Here is a 20,558-nt window from a genome sequence, read left to right on the forward strand (position 1 = left end):
ACAAGATCATGCTACCAAAATGATCTGCAATGAAAGACAGCCACCCGGTACACCATACTATTTATTTTTCAGAAGATATGCATAGCACAAAAAGAAGTATATTATCTGACGAATCTCCAGATATCCATCAACAAAAGAGTGAGGTTGCCTTAGTACCCAATTAATCACAGTCGAAGCGTCCCCCTCCAATAGCAGAAGGATTCCTAATCCAAACTCACATACACTATAAATCTGCTATACTAAATACATGCATTTAGTTTAGTTCTTAATATAAATATGAATGAGAGACCCTACACCTGGACCTCGTGAGTATGTATCCTCCTTCTTTTCTTTTTTTTTTTCTTTTTTTTTCTTTTTTTTTTTTTGGCGCTTAGACGGAAAGAGAAGAGGAGGGTGAGGAGAACCTCACCCGAATATTCAATACGGGTAGCACATTTTTTACTCATATCCTTTCCATCCATGATGGAGCCCACCAGCGTGGCAACTCCATCCATGTGTGAATACGTCACATCAGCACCACCTAAGTACCGGCAGATCAGATGACGACTTCACTGGACAAACCAGGCGGGAGGCATCCGGTCTCCACATTTAATCGACGCCCGTGCATTTCGAACTTAGGCCACTTTGATAAAATTTTAGCCATGTTCCAACCGTGCTACTACCTTGATGGTGCGCGTGTGTATTATATTCATCATGCGATATTATATAAAGAAGGAAAAAAAAAGGAAATAATTTCTAATGGTGAAATGGTAGCCTTTGCCATGCTTGATAGCATGATCCGTGTGGTCAAAGAACTGGGGCTCAACTCAGGCTCCTAAAAATGGGGTCAGGTAGGCAGGAAGCTGATGCAGCGACCTTGATGCTCCGCCTACCGCTCTTTCCCACTCTCCTCTATTTTATTCTCTCCCCTTTTCTGGTTTTCGCTGGTAGCAGAACCAAGTTTTGCGGAGGTTGTTCTCTATTCCGGTGCTGCGGGCGGGTGGGCGACGGTTCCAAGTGCAAGGAAGCGCGGCTCCCAGGCACGGTGGGAACCACCTCCCGTGGCTTCTCCCCGTTTGTTTGTTGCCGCTTGGTGACGGATGCCGAGGCAAGAAACTATTTCCTTCTTAATTCTCCTCCATCTCCTTCCCAATTCTGAATCATCTATTCCAACAAATGTTGTTGTTTTGCTATTCGTTTGCCTGCATTTCCCTCGAACCACAGCAGTGATAAAATACTTGTTTGGTGTTGACAGCTTCTAGACACAAGAATCCATATCCAAAATTGAAAAGATCGCCCCTTCTCCCATGCCCGTGAACCGGATTCAAAGAGAAGATGGCCTGAAGCTTACCACCCTTCCTTTGAGCACTTCCAGCCTTGAGAAAAGCAAAAGAATTTTAATCTGAGGAGGAGGAGGAAACTGGAAAGCAATGCATCCTGCAATCCTCCATCGCCCTCAGTCCACACCTCTGTCATTCATTGGTCGCCAATGGGTTCAGGTGAGCAGCGGCCTTGTCCTGCATTCAGAGTGGGATCAAAATTTCTTGAAGATAATGAGTGCTGCACTCTTGAAACTCCTAGTTGAAGTGAATTGCAAGGATGTGAACCAAAAAATATGTTCATGATTGGAAACTACCATCTCTTGTCCAGGAAGAAAAGGTTTTCGAGCATTCGCGGTCGCAGAAGGGATTAGCAGGTCTGGCATTCGATGCATGCAACCGAGAGGGTGAGTCGCCACTAACAGGGGTTTTAAGGGACAAGATTCTCAAACTCAGGGATGTCCTTGATTTGCCTCCTCAAGATAAGCATGTTACATTGCATGAGGTACTAATCATCTACTTCTTGGGCCTTGAAAGAATTGTACAGCGCTTATGTTATCTAGGACATCTTGTGTCTATCTAGTCCATAAATACATCCTCATTTAAGGAAAGGTTTTGTGTTGGTAACACAGATACAGCAGGAAAATCTTTTATCTACTATAAATAAACAGGATTTAAACCTTCTTGGTTACTTTATCTTTTATATCGATCTTTTCAATCTATTGCAAGGATGGCTATCATAATTCAGATAGTTGGCTGAACAATTTGGTTGTTTATTCATAAAATCCTTTTCTAAAACTGGACCACTAGAAAGATAGGAACTTCAATAAAACCTCGAAGCTTAATTGCGTATTTACATTCAAGCTATCGTCCAAGCAAGAAAACTATAATTTTCTGGAACTAGTTATTTTCTTTGTTTGTGGGTAGTCTTTTCAATTCAATCTCTGGCTATATTTGATTTCTTCATTTTATATTAAGTCCTCAATATTTTTGTTTAGACTTTAAAATTTTATTAAAATAAAAAAATTAAAGGGATTTAATTTTTTAAAAGTGTTGTTGTTTATTTGGAATACTTTATAATATATAATATTGATCACGACATGTATGATTTATCATTATTATTATTTTCATAACATGCCATTAGTTATAATACTAAATATAATTAATAGATCCTTCCAACTATTTTTTATCTATAATTTCTTTTATTAAAAGCTACCTCCTCTTACAACAGTTTTTTTTTTAGGTAGTTCATAATGTCTTCCTTACAAGTTATTTTAAGCTTGTCCCTTTTTTTTCTAATTTAGTAGAATATCTATAATTAACTATATCTTATGAAATATACGGACTACACCAATTAGTAATATGGTGAAGTAGAGGTTCTATACCATTAAAAAAAAGGTAGTTTCATTAACATTCAATCAATTGATATACATTATCAATAGTAATTTTTCTGTAACAAACCATCCTTATACAGAGTGAACAACATATATGTAATATTATATTATCTAGGTATATTTCTTTTTCATAATATTTTTATTCAACTAGTTTTAATAATTTATTATAATTTGAACCATTTAAATTATAGAAAATAGTAACTGTTACATAAAATAATTGACAAATTAAATTTGTGAAACAGAAAAGCTAAATTGTTCATCTAAAAGGGTACTTTGTCCTCACATGCAAATGTTGCCTCACTATTTTTGAAAAAATTCAGCTTACTTCATCTGCCTCTAATACAGTAAAGTAAAATATGATAGCATCATGCCATTAAATAAAGTTTTTTGAAAAACTTTAGTACCAAAAAAAAAAAAAGGCAAAGAAAATAGTAAGTCTTTAGCTTATTGTTTTCATACTCTAAGATCCAAACAATATCATAGGGATGATATTTGGATAGTGAAGAAAAAAATTACTTCAAAACTAATTTAATGAATGCTAATCTCTATTAACTAACAAAATCTCTTTCTAGCTTGATTGTTAGTTTGATATGGATATGCTTTTATTTCCTATAGTCTTTTATCAGTATTGCTTAAAAATTCTCTCACAACTGATCTTTATTGTTTACATTCACCATGCTTCATTGCTTTGACATGGTTTTGATAACTTAACCATCTCCCTTTTTTCAGAATATAATGGACTAATGTATTCTTTTCTAATTTTGACTTGTAGTTATTGCTGGAAACTTTGGAGGACCTACAGAAATTGTATCCCAAGTGCATGTCATGTGTTTGCATCTCTGAAGTTGATCGCGAATGTATAAATCAGGTTTAGCAAAGTGTCAACCTACTTGTTTATCCTGTAGTGCATTCAAGTAACACCTCAAAGAAACACACATGCATCAATATACTTTGCGCATATGAAATTACATTTTTACAATATGTAATTGCTTACCGCATGTATAACCATGCAAATTCATATTTAATTACATAAACATGCATATGCTTGGAGACATTATATATATATATATATATATATGCATGCTGATTTGCAATGTTGCTAGTATTCACAATTCACTATTTTAGTTATTACGCAATTAAGTTTGCCCTAGAAGGTTTTAACTTGGTATTTTACTTATTATAAAATGATAATTAACTTTGAAGCAAAAAATATTACAGATATTACTCCATCTCTACCAAGCCCTCAAATTTGCTGGAAATTGTTGGTCGGAAAAATGCAATCAGTCCGAGAAATTTGGATTCGAGGAGGTAGACTTGAAAAATTTTAGTTTCGAACAACTTGGTATGCAGTTTTTCTATTTGTTTTTAGATGGCTACAGACACAACTAAATGTTATGAGTAAGCAATTTCACCTTTAGTGACAAATTTATATCCTATTATAGGTCAAGGAGTCCTTAAGAGACTGGATTACATGAGCTCACAAGCAAAAGCAGTGTTTGATCTCATGGAGAAGAGCTCCATTAATATCCCTATGATTGAGGGTGGGCAAGGCAAGTTATGCTATTGTAACAATCCAGTCACACCAACTCCAGCGCTCCCACAACCATCAAAATGTAACTCAAGTCCCAAGGAATTCTCAAACACTACCTACCTGCCACCTCTACTTCGCCCTTTAAGACTTCAAGCAGTGGCAAAATTGAAGCCCTTAGATGTCAAGCATCTTTCCTTCCACATGTTTCCTCTCATATCTGATCAGAGCTCCAAACCTTCACACCAAGCAGAAAAGATGGCTAATGACCTTGAACTGGACTCCCCAGACACTCCGATGATTATAAAGCCGTTTCCTTATGCTGAAATAGGGGACGATAATTATCATGGTTATGGAGGTAAAACTTCACATTTTACCACACCTATCTCGACACCAACATCTATGCATCTGCCGATGAACTTGGGATCAATTTCAAATGACCTTAGCAAAAACAGTGAGGAAAATAGTAACAAGACTTCTAAAGCTGCAATACTGATCTCACAAACCATGCCTTTCTTGCATTTGAAAGCTCCATTTCCATCACCAACTCCTACACCACCACCATCGCCTATGATCCTACCTGGAGTACCCATGTTCTTTCAATCACTTAACCATCGACAAATGGAAATAGAGCCTGTTGCATATGCCATGACCATAGATGATGATGATCAAGCTGATAGTCATAAACCTTCCGAAGCTACCATGTTGATCTCACAACCATCCTCTGCTTCACCACCATCATCCATTACATCGGCAGAAGAAACCATGTCACCAGCACCAGCTATCTTTCTACTAGAAGGGCCTGCACAACTATCATCTACTCCAACTCCAACTCCAACTCCATACAATATATCTGCACCAACTCCTCCTCCAAAAAGCTTTGCATCATTAACAACCCCATTGCCACCCCCAACTCCCATTGCATTATCAACTCAACCGCCACCTTTGCCATCTCTGAAAGGATCCGCAGCCCCACCACCTCCTCCCTTGGGTGCAACAAAAGCAGGATCGACACCCCCACCACCTCCACCCCTAGGTGCAGCAAAACCAGGATCAGCACCCCCACCACCTCCTTCCCTAGGTGCAGCAAAAGCACTACGTGCCAGAAGTAATACCAAATTGAAAAGATCATCCCAAATGGGAAATCTATATAGACTTCTGAAGGGAAAAGTGGAGGGGTCTAGTTTAAATAGTAGAACATCTGATGGAAGGAAGAGTCAAGTTGGAAGTGGCTCTAGTGGTAACAAGGCTCAAGGAATGGCCGATGCATTAGCTGAGATGACAAAAAGGTCTGTATATCCAAACCTTTGAGTCTTTTGTATAAAGGGAGGGGCATCTTAATTTTACTGGTCTCCAGAATTTGGTTGATGTTTTTGACATCTTATATTGTCTTGTACTATCAGATCAGCTTACTTTCAGCAAATTGAAGAAGATGCTCAAAAGTATGCAGCAACAATTATGGAGACAAAGTCTGCCATTAATTCTTTCAGAACGAAGGACATGACTGAGCTATTGAAATTTCATCAGCATGTTGAGCAACATCTTGGAAAACTGACTGATGAAACACAGGTAGTGCAACATGCAAATGTAACATTCGATGAATAGTAGCAGTATACATCCATGGTTTGCCTTGTAAATTCTTCTGGCTTACCTAGTTGCAATATCTTTGGTTGTTGCAGGTGTTAGCTAGATTTGAAGGCTTCCCTTCTAAAAAACTGGAGAACATAAGAATGGCTGCAGCGTTATATGTAAAGTTGGATGCAATAATCACAACACTGAAGAGCTGGAAGTTGGCATCTCCTACTGCCCAACAACTTGATAAGGTTGAAACATATTTCAATAAGGTAATTCCATAAAATGCTAATGAATAATATCAATTGATCAAATATCCACATAATTTTATTCTGACTAGTTTACATTTTTCTTATAGATAAAGAAAGAAGTGGATGTGATAGAACGTACCAAAGATGAAGAATCCAAGCGATTCCAGATCCATAATATTGATTTTGACTTTGGTGTTCTTTTACGGATTAAGGAATCTATGGTCGACTTATCATCAAATTGCATAGAAATGGCACTTAAGGTATGGTGATGAAGTTTTTGGTCCAATGCATTCATATCCATATGACTTGTATTACCCGTTTTTATTAGGACTGTTTTCCACCTATTAACCACTCAGTTCAATGCTTACCAATCAAATTGCTTCCAATATCAATAATAAATGACAATGGAGCTTGAACACTTTCAAGCAATTAGTGAAACACCTTCGAATAAAACATCAACAAGCATGAATTCTAAATTACAAGAAAAGTTATTTGTAATGTCTTTATCATGGCAACAGAAGGTTGTGATGAGCTTTAACTAATCTTTAGTGATTCGGGCTGTCATTATAGGAGAGCAAAGAAGCAAAGGAAGAAGCCAAATCCAAAAGTGGCCTGTCAAAGATGCTGTGGAGGGCCTTTCAATTGGCTTTTCGAGTGTACAACTTTGCTGGTGGACAAGATGATCGGGCAGATAGATTGACAAGTGAATTAGCTACTGAAATAGAGACTTGTCCTTAATTTTGGTATTTGTGCTCCCTGGAAATAAGCTGGTAAATAGTTTGGATCTTTTTCTTCTATATATGCAATGGTGGAAACATCATTCACAATTATTATTTTGATCTGGGGAATAAAAAACTGTTTATATGTGTGCGCACTAAAACGTTTTGGACTAGCAACTTTATTCCTCAAAATTAGTCTACACATGAAGTGAATAGATTCGTTTTGTCTGCCCTATGCTTCGATATTTGGTTTCTATTTTATAATTTGCCCATTACTTTGTTGTTTATGAGAACATCAAAGGGCTTGAGATGGTGTCAGAGAAGCCTGTATCAACATCTGTAAAATCGAACTATGCCCTCACAGCATCAACCTTTCAAGTTAAGTCAATATTTGAGTTACCAGCTTTACTTTGACAATAGCCAGGTTGAATTGCAAAGTGGCTGGGTAAATAAGGTTGCAGCTTCACCAAATTAGATTGACAAAAAATGAATGCTTTAGGTTGAACAAAGCGAAGCCAGACTATGTTATATGTATGTATACACGCGCGCACACATTACATGCATGCTCAAAAGCTTAAATAATTTTTCTAAACTATCGATCTTGAATAAGAGAATATTACGCTTTTTGATATTTGATTTTCTAAACATTTCTTAGATCTATGAAGCATATAATGTCAAATTGCATATTTTGCCAAGGGATGTAATTTAAATGAAGATGTTTCTTAAATCTCAAATGATCGGATTACTTAGAGATGGACATGCTGAATGGGACCTGCATGGGTCATTAGTGAACCTAATAACAATAGCTTCATGCTCAGCTATATCTTCCTAAAACTCTCTGGTTTGTACTTCTTATGCCGTCGATTCTTGTTCGAGATAATTAGGGCCCACATGCCCCTCTAAATAACTCTGCATTTTATGCATTTATGTATCCTGGTTGAATTCTATTTAGCACCTATGTTTCAACATGACATGAACCTACTAGACTTAACATATTGCAATTCTTAATTCTAGTTGCTCAGCATGCACTTTAGAAATACAAATAACTCCTAAACTCAACAAAATAAGAGCTATAGTGAAGATTTAAATAACATATTATGTCTTTACGATGGATCCTTGCCAAAACTATTATTGACCATTACAATAGAGTATCATAACAAAAAATAATGCAAAATAACAATGTTATTTTCCATTCACCTTTTAGTAAATTAAAAAAATATTATTATTTTAAAATGTGCAATCACCTTTGACGGAAATTTGATCTCAAAACTTTAAATTTCAGCAAGAATATATTTTATTCAAAAAAATATACAATTGAAAATAACTATTATTATAATTTAGTTTTATAAAATATAAAAAATAATACATTATAATGACCATTATATTTTTTAACCTGGCTGCCAAATCCGTCCGTAAAAACTTGGCTGGAATCCACGTAAACTCCGAGAACACGCAACGATTACAGATGCACTCTCAATACATATATACTGAAAGCAGGGGACCACCGTGATGGAATCCCCGCTAATCATAACCGAGGAGTGGGGGAATCATACGGCTAAGAAATACTCGATCTGTGACGGCCATGATGAGGTTATGGACATTAGAATGTCAGTGTTCCCATAAGCATTGGGCGTGGAGGTGGTGATAATATCAGACTGCGCATGTGACATGATGCCGACGATATATTTATATTTATGTGTATGTGCGAATGGATACACGTGGAATGATGCGGGCTTGCACGGGAAACGAGAGGGATTTGGTCGCACGGGGAATGATGTGGGGCGGGGCGCAACCAGAGGAGGATTCGCCGAGGTTGATACGGCTCCCAACCCCACCGATTCTGTACTCCGCTTTCTTCCCGAGCTTTTTAGGCCATCGATGAGGGCAGGACGAGTCCATGATGAACCGTGGTAACATGTTCCGCGGGGCACGAACAGCATGTGTCCATATCTCTCGTTTGGGGGACAGGTGTCGGCGACCGTCCGGCTTGTTCCTCGCGCGGGTCAACTTGACTTAAAAGACGTTGCATTTTATTAAATATAGGGTTCATTTGATTCACAGGCAGCATTTTCACTTCTAAGAATATAATTTTTGAGAAATAAATTTCTAAAAAAAGATAACTAGAAAAGTACTTTTGGCATATTTGGTTGACCATAAAAAAGTGACAAATTTCCAAAGTGCTTATATTTGGTTGGCCATCCACTTTCCTGAAAAAGTTATGTATAATTTTTATTATGTCTTTAATAAAAATTAGGTTTTTAATGCCTCTTTAATGTTGAAGGGTCTTTTTGGAAAAAAATAAAAATGAAGTGATTTCCGCCTCATGGGAAGGACTTTTCCATGAAATGTGGAAATCATATTTTCATAGGAATACAACTTTTTTATCTCTCTCCTTTGAAAACTCCAACCAAACAAGAGTCATCTAATTACTTTTTTGTTGACCACACTTTTTTCCTTCTTTTTCCGCGAACCAAACAAGCCTATATAGTTACAAACGATGATTCTGGGGTTCATGAGATAAATGGTATGTTGTATTGTTTAAGTAGTGTTTTAAATTCTTTTCCTGGAATTCTGAGGTTCGATATCAAAAAAAAAAAAAAAAAAATCTATTTAAAATATTAGGAGTGCATGAAAAAATTACTTACGTAACATCTTGCCTGTTGAGATACTTATCTCATATTCTGGGCTTTGCTTGGAAAATATTTAGTTGTTCATGTAATCATAGGAGAACAACAAATGCATCGAAATTAGCACACAGCTGATCTTTTTCGAATCATGCAAAACATGTTACCATCATGTGATAAGCGATACATCCTGAAAACATCTGGATGGTATAAAACAATATTGCATACTGGTTGGCGATCACGAGAGGGCTTGCTCTTATAAAATTCATAGGCGAATGTAAATATTAAGGAATATTTTCATGATGCATGCTTGTCATTGTTTTGCTTCTTTTGGGTATAATATGTGAAGAATACCAAAAAAATCATGGGATGTGGTGCATCCAAATTGTATGCAACATGCTGCTATCATGTGATAAGCGAAACATTCTTAAAACGTCTAGAAAGTACAAAACAAAATTGCATATCGGTTGGTAATCATGAGAGGGCTAGCAGTTCGAAAATTCATCAATGAGTATAAATATTGAGGAATATCTGCATAATGCATGCTTGTCATTGTTTCATTTCTCTGGGGTATAATGTGTAAAAGATACCAACAAAATCATAAGATGTGGTGAATGCAAATCATGCATAATATACTGCGATCATGTGATAAGTGAAACATCCTTAAAACATCTGGAAAGTACGAAAAATAACATTGCATACTGATTGGCAATTGCAAAAGGGCTATAGCTCTTATAAAATTCATCGACAAAAGTAAATACAAAGGAATATCTATCTAACACATGCTTGTCGCTGTTTCGTATTATGTGTGAAGAATACCAAAAATCATGAGATATGGTGCACCCAATTAAGTGTAGCATGCTGCTATTGTGTGACAAATGAGTCGTCCTTAAAATGTCTGAAGAGTACAAAATAATATTACGTATTAGTTGGCAATCACGAGAGGGATAACTCTTATATAATTCATAGATGAACATAAATACAAAGAAATATCTGCATAACGCATGCTTGTCACTATTTCGTTCCTCCTAAGTATAATGTGTAAAGAATGCCAAAAAAATCATGATATGGTGCAACTAAATCATGCATAACATGCTGCTATCATGTGATAAGTGAAAACATCCTTAAAATGTATAAAAAATATAAAATAATATTGTATACCGATCGGCGATCACAGACTTTGTGAACAACAATCAAGAAGATCTTATGAGAATTGAATTTTTTTCGAATAGAAGATATAAAACATATATTGGACACTTTATAGAAGTATTTCGCAATTGATTTATCTAAGAATAAATTTGAATTTGAAATTCATTGTAATTATTTCACCTTCCTTTTACAATAGAAAAAAAAATAGAAAGAAAAAAAGAATAAAATTTGTTTTTCATCTTTGGCACGATCCATATTTTTTCGGAATGAATCATAATAAAATAAAATTAATGTCTCTAAGGAATAATCACTTCAAAGTCAATCTTCTCTAGATACCTATATCATTATATTTAACAGCTGAATCAATTTGGAAGGCTATTCGCAACAAGCATAAATACAAAAAGATATATGTGTGACACGTGCTTATTACTATTTCATTTCTTCAAGGTATAATGGATAAAGAATAAAGAAAACATACATAGGAAAAAAGAAGCCAAAAAAGGATACTAAGAACAATCCAATGTTGAGATGAAAATATTTTTTTGTTATTTTATTAATAAAAGTAAGGTTAGTACTCATTCCTCAAAAGTAAAATGGAGTAAAAATGGTGCTATATTTAGATTACTCCAAGTTGTAGCCCATGCATACTATAATTTTACTTCTTAAGTGGCATGACTTTGGAACTCAGGCAGTAGACTCAAGGATAATCGATGCGCGCGTGCGCACTCTAGGTGTGATACCAAGCACGGACTCGTTCCCAACGGCGCACCGGCCATAAAGTACGCACACGACCACCGTCACCTCTGGACGTACCGGTTCATGCGCCTGAGGCGGTGGTCCCCGCGGTGTGTGCCGGGCGAGTCTCATGCGCAGTGCGGCCGGTGGGTCCCTCTCCAACACGCGTGCTGGACGACAGTATGGCGGCTGAAGGCCCCTCGGTCCCTTGACCATGGTGTCTCCCCCTCGGGTTCCGGTTGCATCTTTGGCACGAAAGACCGACCAGTTTGGCGACTTCAACCTCTCCATCGCATGGTTGTCAAAGCACTCTAATCTTTTCCTTTTTTTTCGTTTGTATAGATCTCAATACGATTATTATGTGATCCAACGGTTGATATGACAAAAAAAATCAAAAGTTTTTTGTTTTTCTTCTTTTTTTTTTAACTGAAAGAGCCATACAATTCTAAAATGAACACATCTAATAAAATCAAAAAAAAAAAATTGAAAAAAAGAAATGGTATGATGGTTCACCCAAAGAGCTCCATTCGTATGCTCTGCCATATAGAAGATGACCCAGTCCATAGCACTTTTGTTTTCCGATATTTATGAATGGCTTGAAAAGAGGCGTGCAGTTCCCAACCATACTTCAAAAATCCTGCAATAATACGGCTCCATCCACCATCGATACCTATCTCATGATCCATCTAATCACCATCGCAGAATCATCCTCAAGTAAGATGAAATCTGTTGTAAGTGTGAGGTTCACGCAATTGATGTCTTTTCAAGCTGCCCTTAGCTCGGTTCGAAAAACCGAAATATCAAAAATATGACCACCCTCCGAGCATACTTGGGGCTGGAGGCAAATGACCAAGCTAGGGTTTAGGATAGTCCAGAGATTACGCATGGGGTTTAGGAGGGGCCAAAGCAAAATAGGTATATCAACTCCACTGGATGGACACTTCGCAATCTACGGCCTTCCAATTTTAAGACTAGGTCCGGTTTTGTTGTTGGGTCAGCAGTAGGGTTCAGCAAGGTTTAGAACTAACACAAGAAAACCATGAAAATGAAGCATAAGCATGAGCCAAGTAGGGCCTTTACCTTGACAACAACGTGTTAACCATTCATGTTTGCAACAAAATGCTCATGTCCTTATACCCATTTAATTAGCACCCTTTCTTTCTTTCATTCCTTTTTTGCTGTTGTCATAGAGATCTACAGCCATGGGTGATAGAGTCAGAGCATTGTCTTTCATAGGATGATGTGCAAGGTGTTGAATATGGTTTACTTATTGTTTCAATGTGAATTTTTATATCTCGTTGTAAATTTTAATATCAGCATGCTAATAAAATTTTGTTTATAGTAATTTCTTCTGAAGAACGTTCCCAGAAAGACATGAATTTGGATGCTTGAACATATTATGCATGGATAACTTGCCATAAATTTCTCAATAGATTATATATCCCCCAAGATCAAGATTCTATATATATTCCAGTTGGCTCCCCGATCGCTTGGGACTATGCCTATCTGTTTCCTTTTTTAAGTGGAATTTTTATCTAGTAACAAGTTGTCACATAGATAAATAATTCCTGCAACCAAACATGTCCTTGAAGTTACTAAGCTAATAAGAAGATTGAAAAAAACTGCCTTTCTCTCGGCAGCCATCATGTAAGCATTAGCAAGTGGAGTAGTCAAAAAGTTATTTACTGATCAAACAAACAAGATTGAAGCATCTCCTCATTGAAGGCTTTGATTATTTTATATATTAGAATACGGGTTAATTAAGATTTGGTATGCCATGTTCAGAAAGGAGCTTCTAATTCATGGTACGAAGTTAGGGTACCACATCTGCTGATTGAGGCTCGGCTAGGTAATTTGGTACTGATCTCATGAAAGAGACTCTTCGATGTGTTTTTTCTCAATCTAATAATAGCAAAAAAACTACTAGACTTGATGCTAGGCAAGACGAAGAAAAAGATAAAATCTAAGATAGAGCATTAGGGAAATGTCTTAGACAAAATCCACTAATCATTATTTAGTAGGTTGAATACTGAATGTATGCATATGAGGTTATAGGATGGCTAGATGGATTACAGAACTCATTTACACCATCTTCTTAAATTTTTTTCTCTTTTCTTGATTGATAATTAAATGCACACCACTCTTGGACAATCACAAACCTACCTCTAAGATTAGTAGCAGTCAACTTGGTCATTAGCATCGAAACCAATAGACGGTTAACTACCTTTGCGACGACCATGCCTCTATAATGGTATCCAATAGAGTTTCGAGTTTAACTAAGTCATCAAAAGTAATTTTAAGTATTTGAAGAGATAGATGAGAGTTCTAAAGTCAATAACCCCAAGGATTGCCAAATATTTGTAATATGCAACATATCCGCCTCCTAATTTGGTTGATCAAAAGCACCGTCATCTCCATATAGTTGGACCAAAAAATTATAGTGCATAAATCCTCAACAGTGCACAGGTCGCATCGTAGATGGTCGTCCATCTCTTGATAGCAGCCATCAAGGGCTGCACAGCAATCTATGGTTAGTCCATGAGCATATATCATATCATACATGGCATGCATTATGTAACGGCACACCATAGAGGATCATGGTTGAAAATAGCATTGCATGGATACAATGGCTCATACTTATACTTTGCTGATGTCCAGCCCACAAACCATTTATTCCAAGATATTTCCACTGCGGTGCCTGGTGCTTGGCGTGCGGCAACCAGGACAAGCCTGGGCCAAGCCTCACCCCACTTTTTGATCGGCTTCACTCGTCAGATGAAAGCCTTGGTACTCATGGAAAAGCTGGAAGCAGGCACAGCTTTGTAGATACATCTCTTCAACTCCACTGTGGAAGACTCACACAGTGACATCTCGCCATTGGATCACCACCTAGTCCATCTGATAGCTTAGATCGGATCCATCAACTAGATTCTATGTATATCTGGGTCTCCAGAGTGGTCACCAAAAGGTTGATCAGGGGATCAGACACACCAGTCAGTTCAACACATGATTGAGAGCCCTACGGACAGGGTGACCGTATTCCCACTAGAGGCTATAGATGCATCCTCGCTTTTACCTTTTCTTCTTTTTTTATTTTTTCACTGTCTTTGGCTGGTGACAGTAGTAAAAATCATTGCCCTTTCTGCCTCCATGAAGGTAAACATGGCAGGGAATGATAAAATTCCGACCCACCGGTTAAAAGCCAAGGCTAAAGGTGACTGTGAAGATAGAAGAAAAGGCTAAAAAGAATTTGAAGTTATGATGAGAGGCCAGCAGCCTTTCCGTATATTTCAGCAGATAAGGCTTTGTTCATGAGTGCTTGCACCCTGTAGCAGCTCAAGCAATTGCTACGAGGCTTTTGGTGGATATCATTTTTGTTTGCAAAATGGTAATAGAAAATGCATACTAGCACATATTCTTAAAGAACATAGAGATACTTTCATTATATTAAAGAACATGTCAATATATCATTGTTCATGTCATATGAATCAAACAAAAATAAATTTTTTAAAAAAATATTTCAACTTCAGCAACCACATAGGTCCAGCTTTTATCTACTAAGATAAGAAGAATTAAGTTATGGTTACACATATATATTTCATCTTTAACAGGCAAGTAGGTGTGTTTATTTTCTGGTCGTTCTTCATCAACAGTAGATTAATGAATGGTGCTTAAGCTTAACTGTACCCAATTAGCAAGAGCAAGAAGAGAGAACTCGACTAATAGAACACTCCAATTTCTCTCTTTTATATAGACTCCACCCATATGGGATAAAGAGTAGATACATGACATACGTAAAGCTTTTTGGATTTGGATATGAACTTCCTCCACTAGAGCCTGCGCGTGGGCTGAATTCCCGTTTCCGTTCGCTGTCTCCCTCTCATGAAGATCTCCCCCAGCATTATCTCGCTCTCCTCATTATGCTCGCAATCATTATTCTTGGTTGCCTCACGCGCATGCCTTTCCCTCCCCACCTTCTCCCATCTCCCCCTCCCATTCTATAAATCCTCCCTTCCTCCCTCCCCATTCCCCTGCTCCCACGTATCTCACCTTCTCCTCCCTACAGTCTTACCACTATTCCAGCTATTCGCATTTTATTCCAACTATATTCCCACTATTCCTACTCTATTCCCACCACTTTCTAACTAGCTCAGCATGGCTGTCTCCGGCTTCGAGGGCTTTGAGAAGCGCCTAGAGCTTCACTTCTCTGGCGACAACCCCCTCGGCCTCCGATACCTAGCGATCGACGATCTCCAGCAAGTGCTCGACGCCGTGCAGTGCAGCATCGTCTCCGCCGCCGGTAACCATTCTTTCGATGCCTACGTGCTATCTGAGTCCAGCCTCTTCCTCTACCCGGACAAGATCATCCTCAAGACCTGCGGCACAACCCAGCTCCTCCGCTCCATCCCCTCCCTCCTTCACCATGCCGCCGACCTCGGCCTCCGCCTCCGCTCCTGCCGCTACTCCCGCGGCAGCTTCATCTTCCCCGCCGCCCAGCCTTCCCCCCACACCAGCTTCTCCGACGAGGTCTGCTTCCTCGACGCCCACCTCCCCGCCGCCCTTCGCTTCAGAAAAGCCTCGGTGATGCCTTCCGCCACTTCGCCGCATTCTTGGCACGTCTACTCCGCTGCCGACGACGAGTTTTCGGTGCTGCCACCGAGTGGTTCTACGATAGAAGTGTGCATGACGGAATTGGACCGCTCGCTGGCACGGCGCTTTTATCGGCGGAAGGGCGACGACCGCTCGGGCGACGAAGCGGGGGCGGAGATGACTGAGTTGACTGGGATCGGCGGCATCAACCCGCTGGCGCTCGTCTGCGGCTTCGCCTTCGACCCATGCGGTTACTCGATGAATGGCCTTGACTGCGATCGCTACTCGACCATCCATGTCACGCCGGAGGACGGCCACAGCTACGCCAGCTTCGAATGTGTCGGTGGAGGGGAGATGATGGATTGTTTAAGGAAGGTGGTGCACGTTTTCCGGCCAGGTGTGGTGTCGGTGTCGGTCTGCACGGCCGGCGGCGGCGACGAGGGCCCAGTGTGGTCGGCGGTGGCGAATGCGTTGGAACCGCTCGGGCTGAGCTGCAGGCACCGGACGGCCGAGGATTTTCCGGGGGCCGGGACAGTCACGTACCAGACGTTTACGGCTGGCCGGAAGTAATCGGGGAAGCGGTCAAACACATGGTTATTGAGAAAATGTTGCTGTTTGCTAGCCCTAGAGGAAACAAAAGGGAGAGGAGCGAACGGGGAGAGTGCTTGCTCCTGGTTCGTTGGAAGAATTTTTGTTCCTTAAAATATTTTTTTGGAAAGCTGATATTTAAATATACGGCGTCTAAAAAAATAGATTTTGAATGTTTGGTTGACGATAAAAAAGTTGCACGTCCTAAGATAGCTTATATTTAGTTGAGCATCTATTTTTTTTTTATAAGTTGTGTAAAACATATGTTATACTTTTAATTAAGAAAAAAATTTATTCTATTTTATCTAAAAGCCTAAAGAAATTTTTGAAATTTTTTTTTTCAATTTTTAGTTGATAAAAATTATTTTTTTATTCTATATCAATTTTTTTTACGAAACATAAAAATCTTATTTTCCTAAAAAAACTACTTTCTAAACTTTCTTCTTTGAAAACTCTAACTAAAGACAAGGTATTTCTCTATTCTTGTTACCCTACTTTCTTTCTCCTCTTTCTACAAACCAAATAAATCTTTAGACGGTTGATTTTTTTTTTTTTTTCGTGAGAACCAAATAAATTCTTAGGAAGTTAGAGTTTTTTGTTTTTTTGGAGGGAGGTTTTTGAGGAGGGTTGAATGGATGATGGATGCTTGGGATATGTACTGTGTAGGGAAAGGAAGTAGATCGATCGATTCGAGGCTTTAGTACTGCTGAGGGGATTGCCCTCCACCTTTCCTATCTCTTTTTGTTGTGTCTAAGATGAGAAAGTACACCTTTTCTGTTGACTTAAAAGCTTTTGCCATTCTGTTCTTAGGACCAGGAATTGCTCTCCTCTTACTATTTCTTCCTTGGATTCTTTTCACCTTTCAAAAACATCACTAATTTTGAGAACGCAAAACCACCATTATCGATGCCCACGTCTCTCCCTGATGCCCCATTGTAATAATAGCAGTGATTATAAGCCAATGGCTGCGTTATTAGTGTGATCTGGCAACAAATTAATGGCGATCACTGTCAGCAAAAGTGTTCTTGTTTTGAGTCTTGTTGATGGGCCACATGATTGACATCATGTGCATTTTTCTGCGAAAGAAATGAGATCAATTCGCGGCACAGTTGTTGAGAGAATCTTAGGTGGCTGCAATAAGTGGGTGCTTACTCTTATCATCCTGCTTCAGGATTTTTTTTTTCTTCCTTTTTCTGAAGCAGATGATTCTTATATAAATACAACAAAAACCTGCCGGATTCATACTTTAGCAAGTATATTCTCGGCTACAACCAACATATGCCGGATCAAAGACCACAAAAAAAAATAATCAAAAAATAATAATTTTTAGAGTGCTCTCGGCAACACCTTCTCTTTCACTCGTAGGGTCATCCCAGAATGGTCAATCACAAACAAGACTATATCCAATTTGCAACTCCATTGGCCTCTTTATATACATGCTTGGTCTGAAAGACAATATCTGCACTCATCGTGGCTTAAATATTCCGAAGCAAAGGATGACATCCATCTGCACCACTGGTACCTCCTGGATCCAGCCAATTACCGTGGCCGAGTCACTCTTAAATATGAATGCGTTGACCTGCAGAGCAAGCCAGACTTGATACATACTAGCCCAAGCCATCTTGCTTCGATTTAAATCACCCCAAAACGTGGTGCTCCTACCCTAATCGATACGCACTGCTTGGTTCCAAACATTGGACAAAATGTGCCTGACCATCCTCTCGCACCATTTAATCAAGCAATGCTAAATTATAATCTAAATGCTCTAAATTAAGCAATTCCTGAGATAAATCGCTAGATTGTAGATTTATATAGTTTAATTCTTTGAAGCAGTTTATGTGCTTCTTGTAATGAATATTAATTCATTATAATGTTTTGTGGCCCAACCCTTCCATTGATAACAAGGAACTCTGTTATCAACTGTCATGAGGCCAATGGTGCTTTATATGCTAGAATCAAATTGCCAGTCCCTTTTTTTTTTTTTGCTAAAAAAAAGGGTAGGGGAGAGGAAGGGACCAGCCCACCCCCGCGTAGCAGCCCCCACTGGGCCTCCGCCCCGCTACGAGAATGTTCGATGCGGGTAGACTCCGTTTTACTCATACTCTCCCCACCCGAAGGTATGTCACACCTGGCACCACCTAGGTATAGATGGAAGGAAAGCATAACCGCCAGCAAGCCGCTCGAGCGTGGGGCATCCGGTTCCCGAATTTAATCGACGTCCGCGCGTTTCAACTTGGGCGGAATTATGCCAGTCCCCTTATGCACATGGCATAAAACTTTTTTTTTTTTTTTTACTCGAAAATGCTTTGGAGCCCAAATCTAGCACCAAGAAAAGCTTCAATGCTCCATGTCTCATGAAAAATGGTGCTTGCACTAAGACCTGCCCTGTGTATTGCCGACATCCTTAATGGTAGCAATCAAACTTTGTCACGGGGTACTTCAGTTACAAAATGCTTATTCTTGGACCCATATCATTACTTACCATGGTAGGAGGTTGCCCCATAGCATTACCCATAATGCCACCTTTGATTAGTCTTTTTTTATCAATAAAACACAACAGTCTCAAGAATGAAAAGGTAGGCTTAAATTAACTTGCATCAGCATTATTACAGCAACACATCATCTGCATTGCATCAGCCAATCATCTGCCTCGGTTACCTCATATGTATATATGCATGCCATGTGATGGTGGCAATAGAATGCATCCTAACCTATATATTATACCACCACATCATGGTATAAGAAAGGTGGGTCCAAGAGAATCATCCCCTCATTCGCTCCACTTTATTTTATGGTGCCTTGGCATTGCAAGACTATTGACTGCCCTAATTAATACTTAATGACACTAAAGTATCCCAATTAAATTTATACATCTAATACATGTACATATTATAAATTGATCTATATCTATATACTATATACAACTTTATATTATAAAATTTATATGATCATACTATTTATATGATAAAAATAAACGATACTATCTAGTGCGGTAGAAAGAATTGTATATAGCCCAAAAGGCATGCAGGTTACCCGATCTAGTATAGACAGATTTTCAGGCCTTTTTCTCTAGGGAAAGGCATCATCATGTGGGGCTTAAATAGAGTGCTCAAGGCCAACCCAGAAGATGATTAAAAAGATAGAGGAGAGAGTGCTTTAATTTCGGACCATTGAGCATTGCATATGTGTTATGGGAGGCATGTATTGATGGATGCATGGTCAAAGATGTGCGCCTCAAATAACATGCATGGTAGCCCATATGCCATTCACTTTCATGCAAGATTATGGTGCGCATGTCTTCATACTCTGGCCAGCTTATGTGGAAAGAAAATTTCTATCTTCCCTATCAACCAAGAAAATCGGGGATCTCTGTTTATCTCAAAGTCTATGGCCTGTCAAGATAACTGATATAACGAGTTTTAAGAACCATGACCAACATCTAAATCTAGATTCAGCCTGTGTTGGAAAATTTTCTAAATTATATATATATATATATATATATATATATATATATATATATATATATATATATATATATATATATATATATATATATATATATATATGTTTGTTTTGGATGTTGTTTTTCTGAAAAGATGTGACTCTAGAAAGAAAGTTGAGGGTGAAAAGAGATGACTCTTTGAACAGGCACAAATGGTGGTTTTATGAAAAGAGGTGATTCTTCAGGCTAAAAGGAGGTGACTCTACAGTCTGGAAAGTTTTAACTATTCAAACAAATATTGTGACCGTTTGAAGAGACACCAAAAACACTATAAAAAGACAACTCTACCGTAGAAAAATTATAGATAACACTTTTATTTTTTTCTTCTCAAATTTTGCCTCTTTTAGTATTGCCATTATAGCCCAATTCTTAGGTGTTTTCTGGTTTGATATCCGTAGTGCAAAATGCGATCAAACAAACAAATTTTTCTGAGCTCCATTGTATTCTGCAGATAAATTGTGGCTGATCCCTTTTGCACACAAGTGGTGGGGGCAAATATTGTCTTAAGGAAAACAACATAATAAAATGCCTTGAAGTATTTTTCTTTCTTACTTTTTCATTCTCTAGTTCCTACAGTCTGCACATATATCAAGTGAATTGGGCTTTGG

At 38.4% G+C, this 20,558-nt stretch overlaps 2 protein-coding genes across 3 annotated transcripts; both read left to right on the top strand.

Moving 5' to 3' along the window:
* The first annotated feature begins 846 nt into the window (after positions 1-846).
* On the top strand, positions 847-6,923 carry LOC103709903. Of its 2 annotated transcripts, XM_008795427.3 has the most exons (10): positions 847-1,087; positions 1,235-1,478; positions 1,630-1,803; positions 3,465-3,560; positions 3,911-4,034; positions 4,135-5,509; positions 5,624-5,789; positions 5,900-6,064; positions 6,151-6,303; positions 6,614-6,923. In XM_008795427.3, the coding sequence occupies exons 2-10, from the start codon at positions 1,410-1,412 to the stop codon at positions 6,779-6,781; spliced, it is 2,490 nt and encodes an 829-aa protein (XP_008793649.2). In that variant the 5' UTR covers positions 847-1,087; positions 1,235-1,409; the 3' UTR covers positions 6,782-6,923. The 2 variants fall into 2 exon arrangements, with proteins under 2 accessions (XP_008793649.2, XP_038988200.1); XM_039132272.1 differs by lacking the exons at positions 847-1,087; positions 1,235-1,478 and having other exon boundaries at positions 3,911-4,000.
* An 8,379-nt stretch (positions 6,924-15,302) lies between these two features.
* LOC103709904 (S-adenosylmethionine decarboxylase proenzyme 4) lies at positions 15,303-17,005 on the top strand. The gene has a single exon (XM_008795428.4). The coding sequence runs from the start codon at positions 15,426-15,428 to the stop codon at positions 16,428-16,430; it is 1,005 nt and encodes a 334-aa protein (XP_008793650.1). The 5' UTR covers positions 15,303-15,425; the 3' UTR covers positions 16,431-17,005.
* Positions 17,006-20,558: the final 3,553 nt, after the last annotated feature.

This window comes from Phoenix dactylifera, chromosome 12 (genome assembly GCF_009389715.1).
Source record: "Phoenix dactylifera cultivar Barhee BC4 chromosome 12, palm_55x_up_171113_PBpolish2nd_filt_p, whole genome shotgun sequence".
NCBI classification, from domain to species: Eukaryota; Viridiplantae; Streptophyta; class Magnoliopsida; order Arecales; family Arecaceae; genus Phoenix; species Phoenix dactylifera.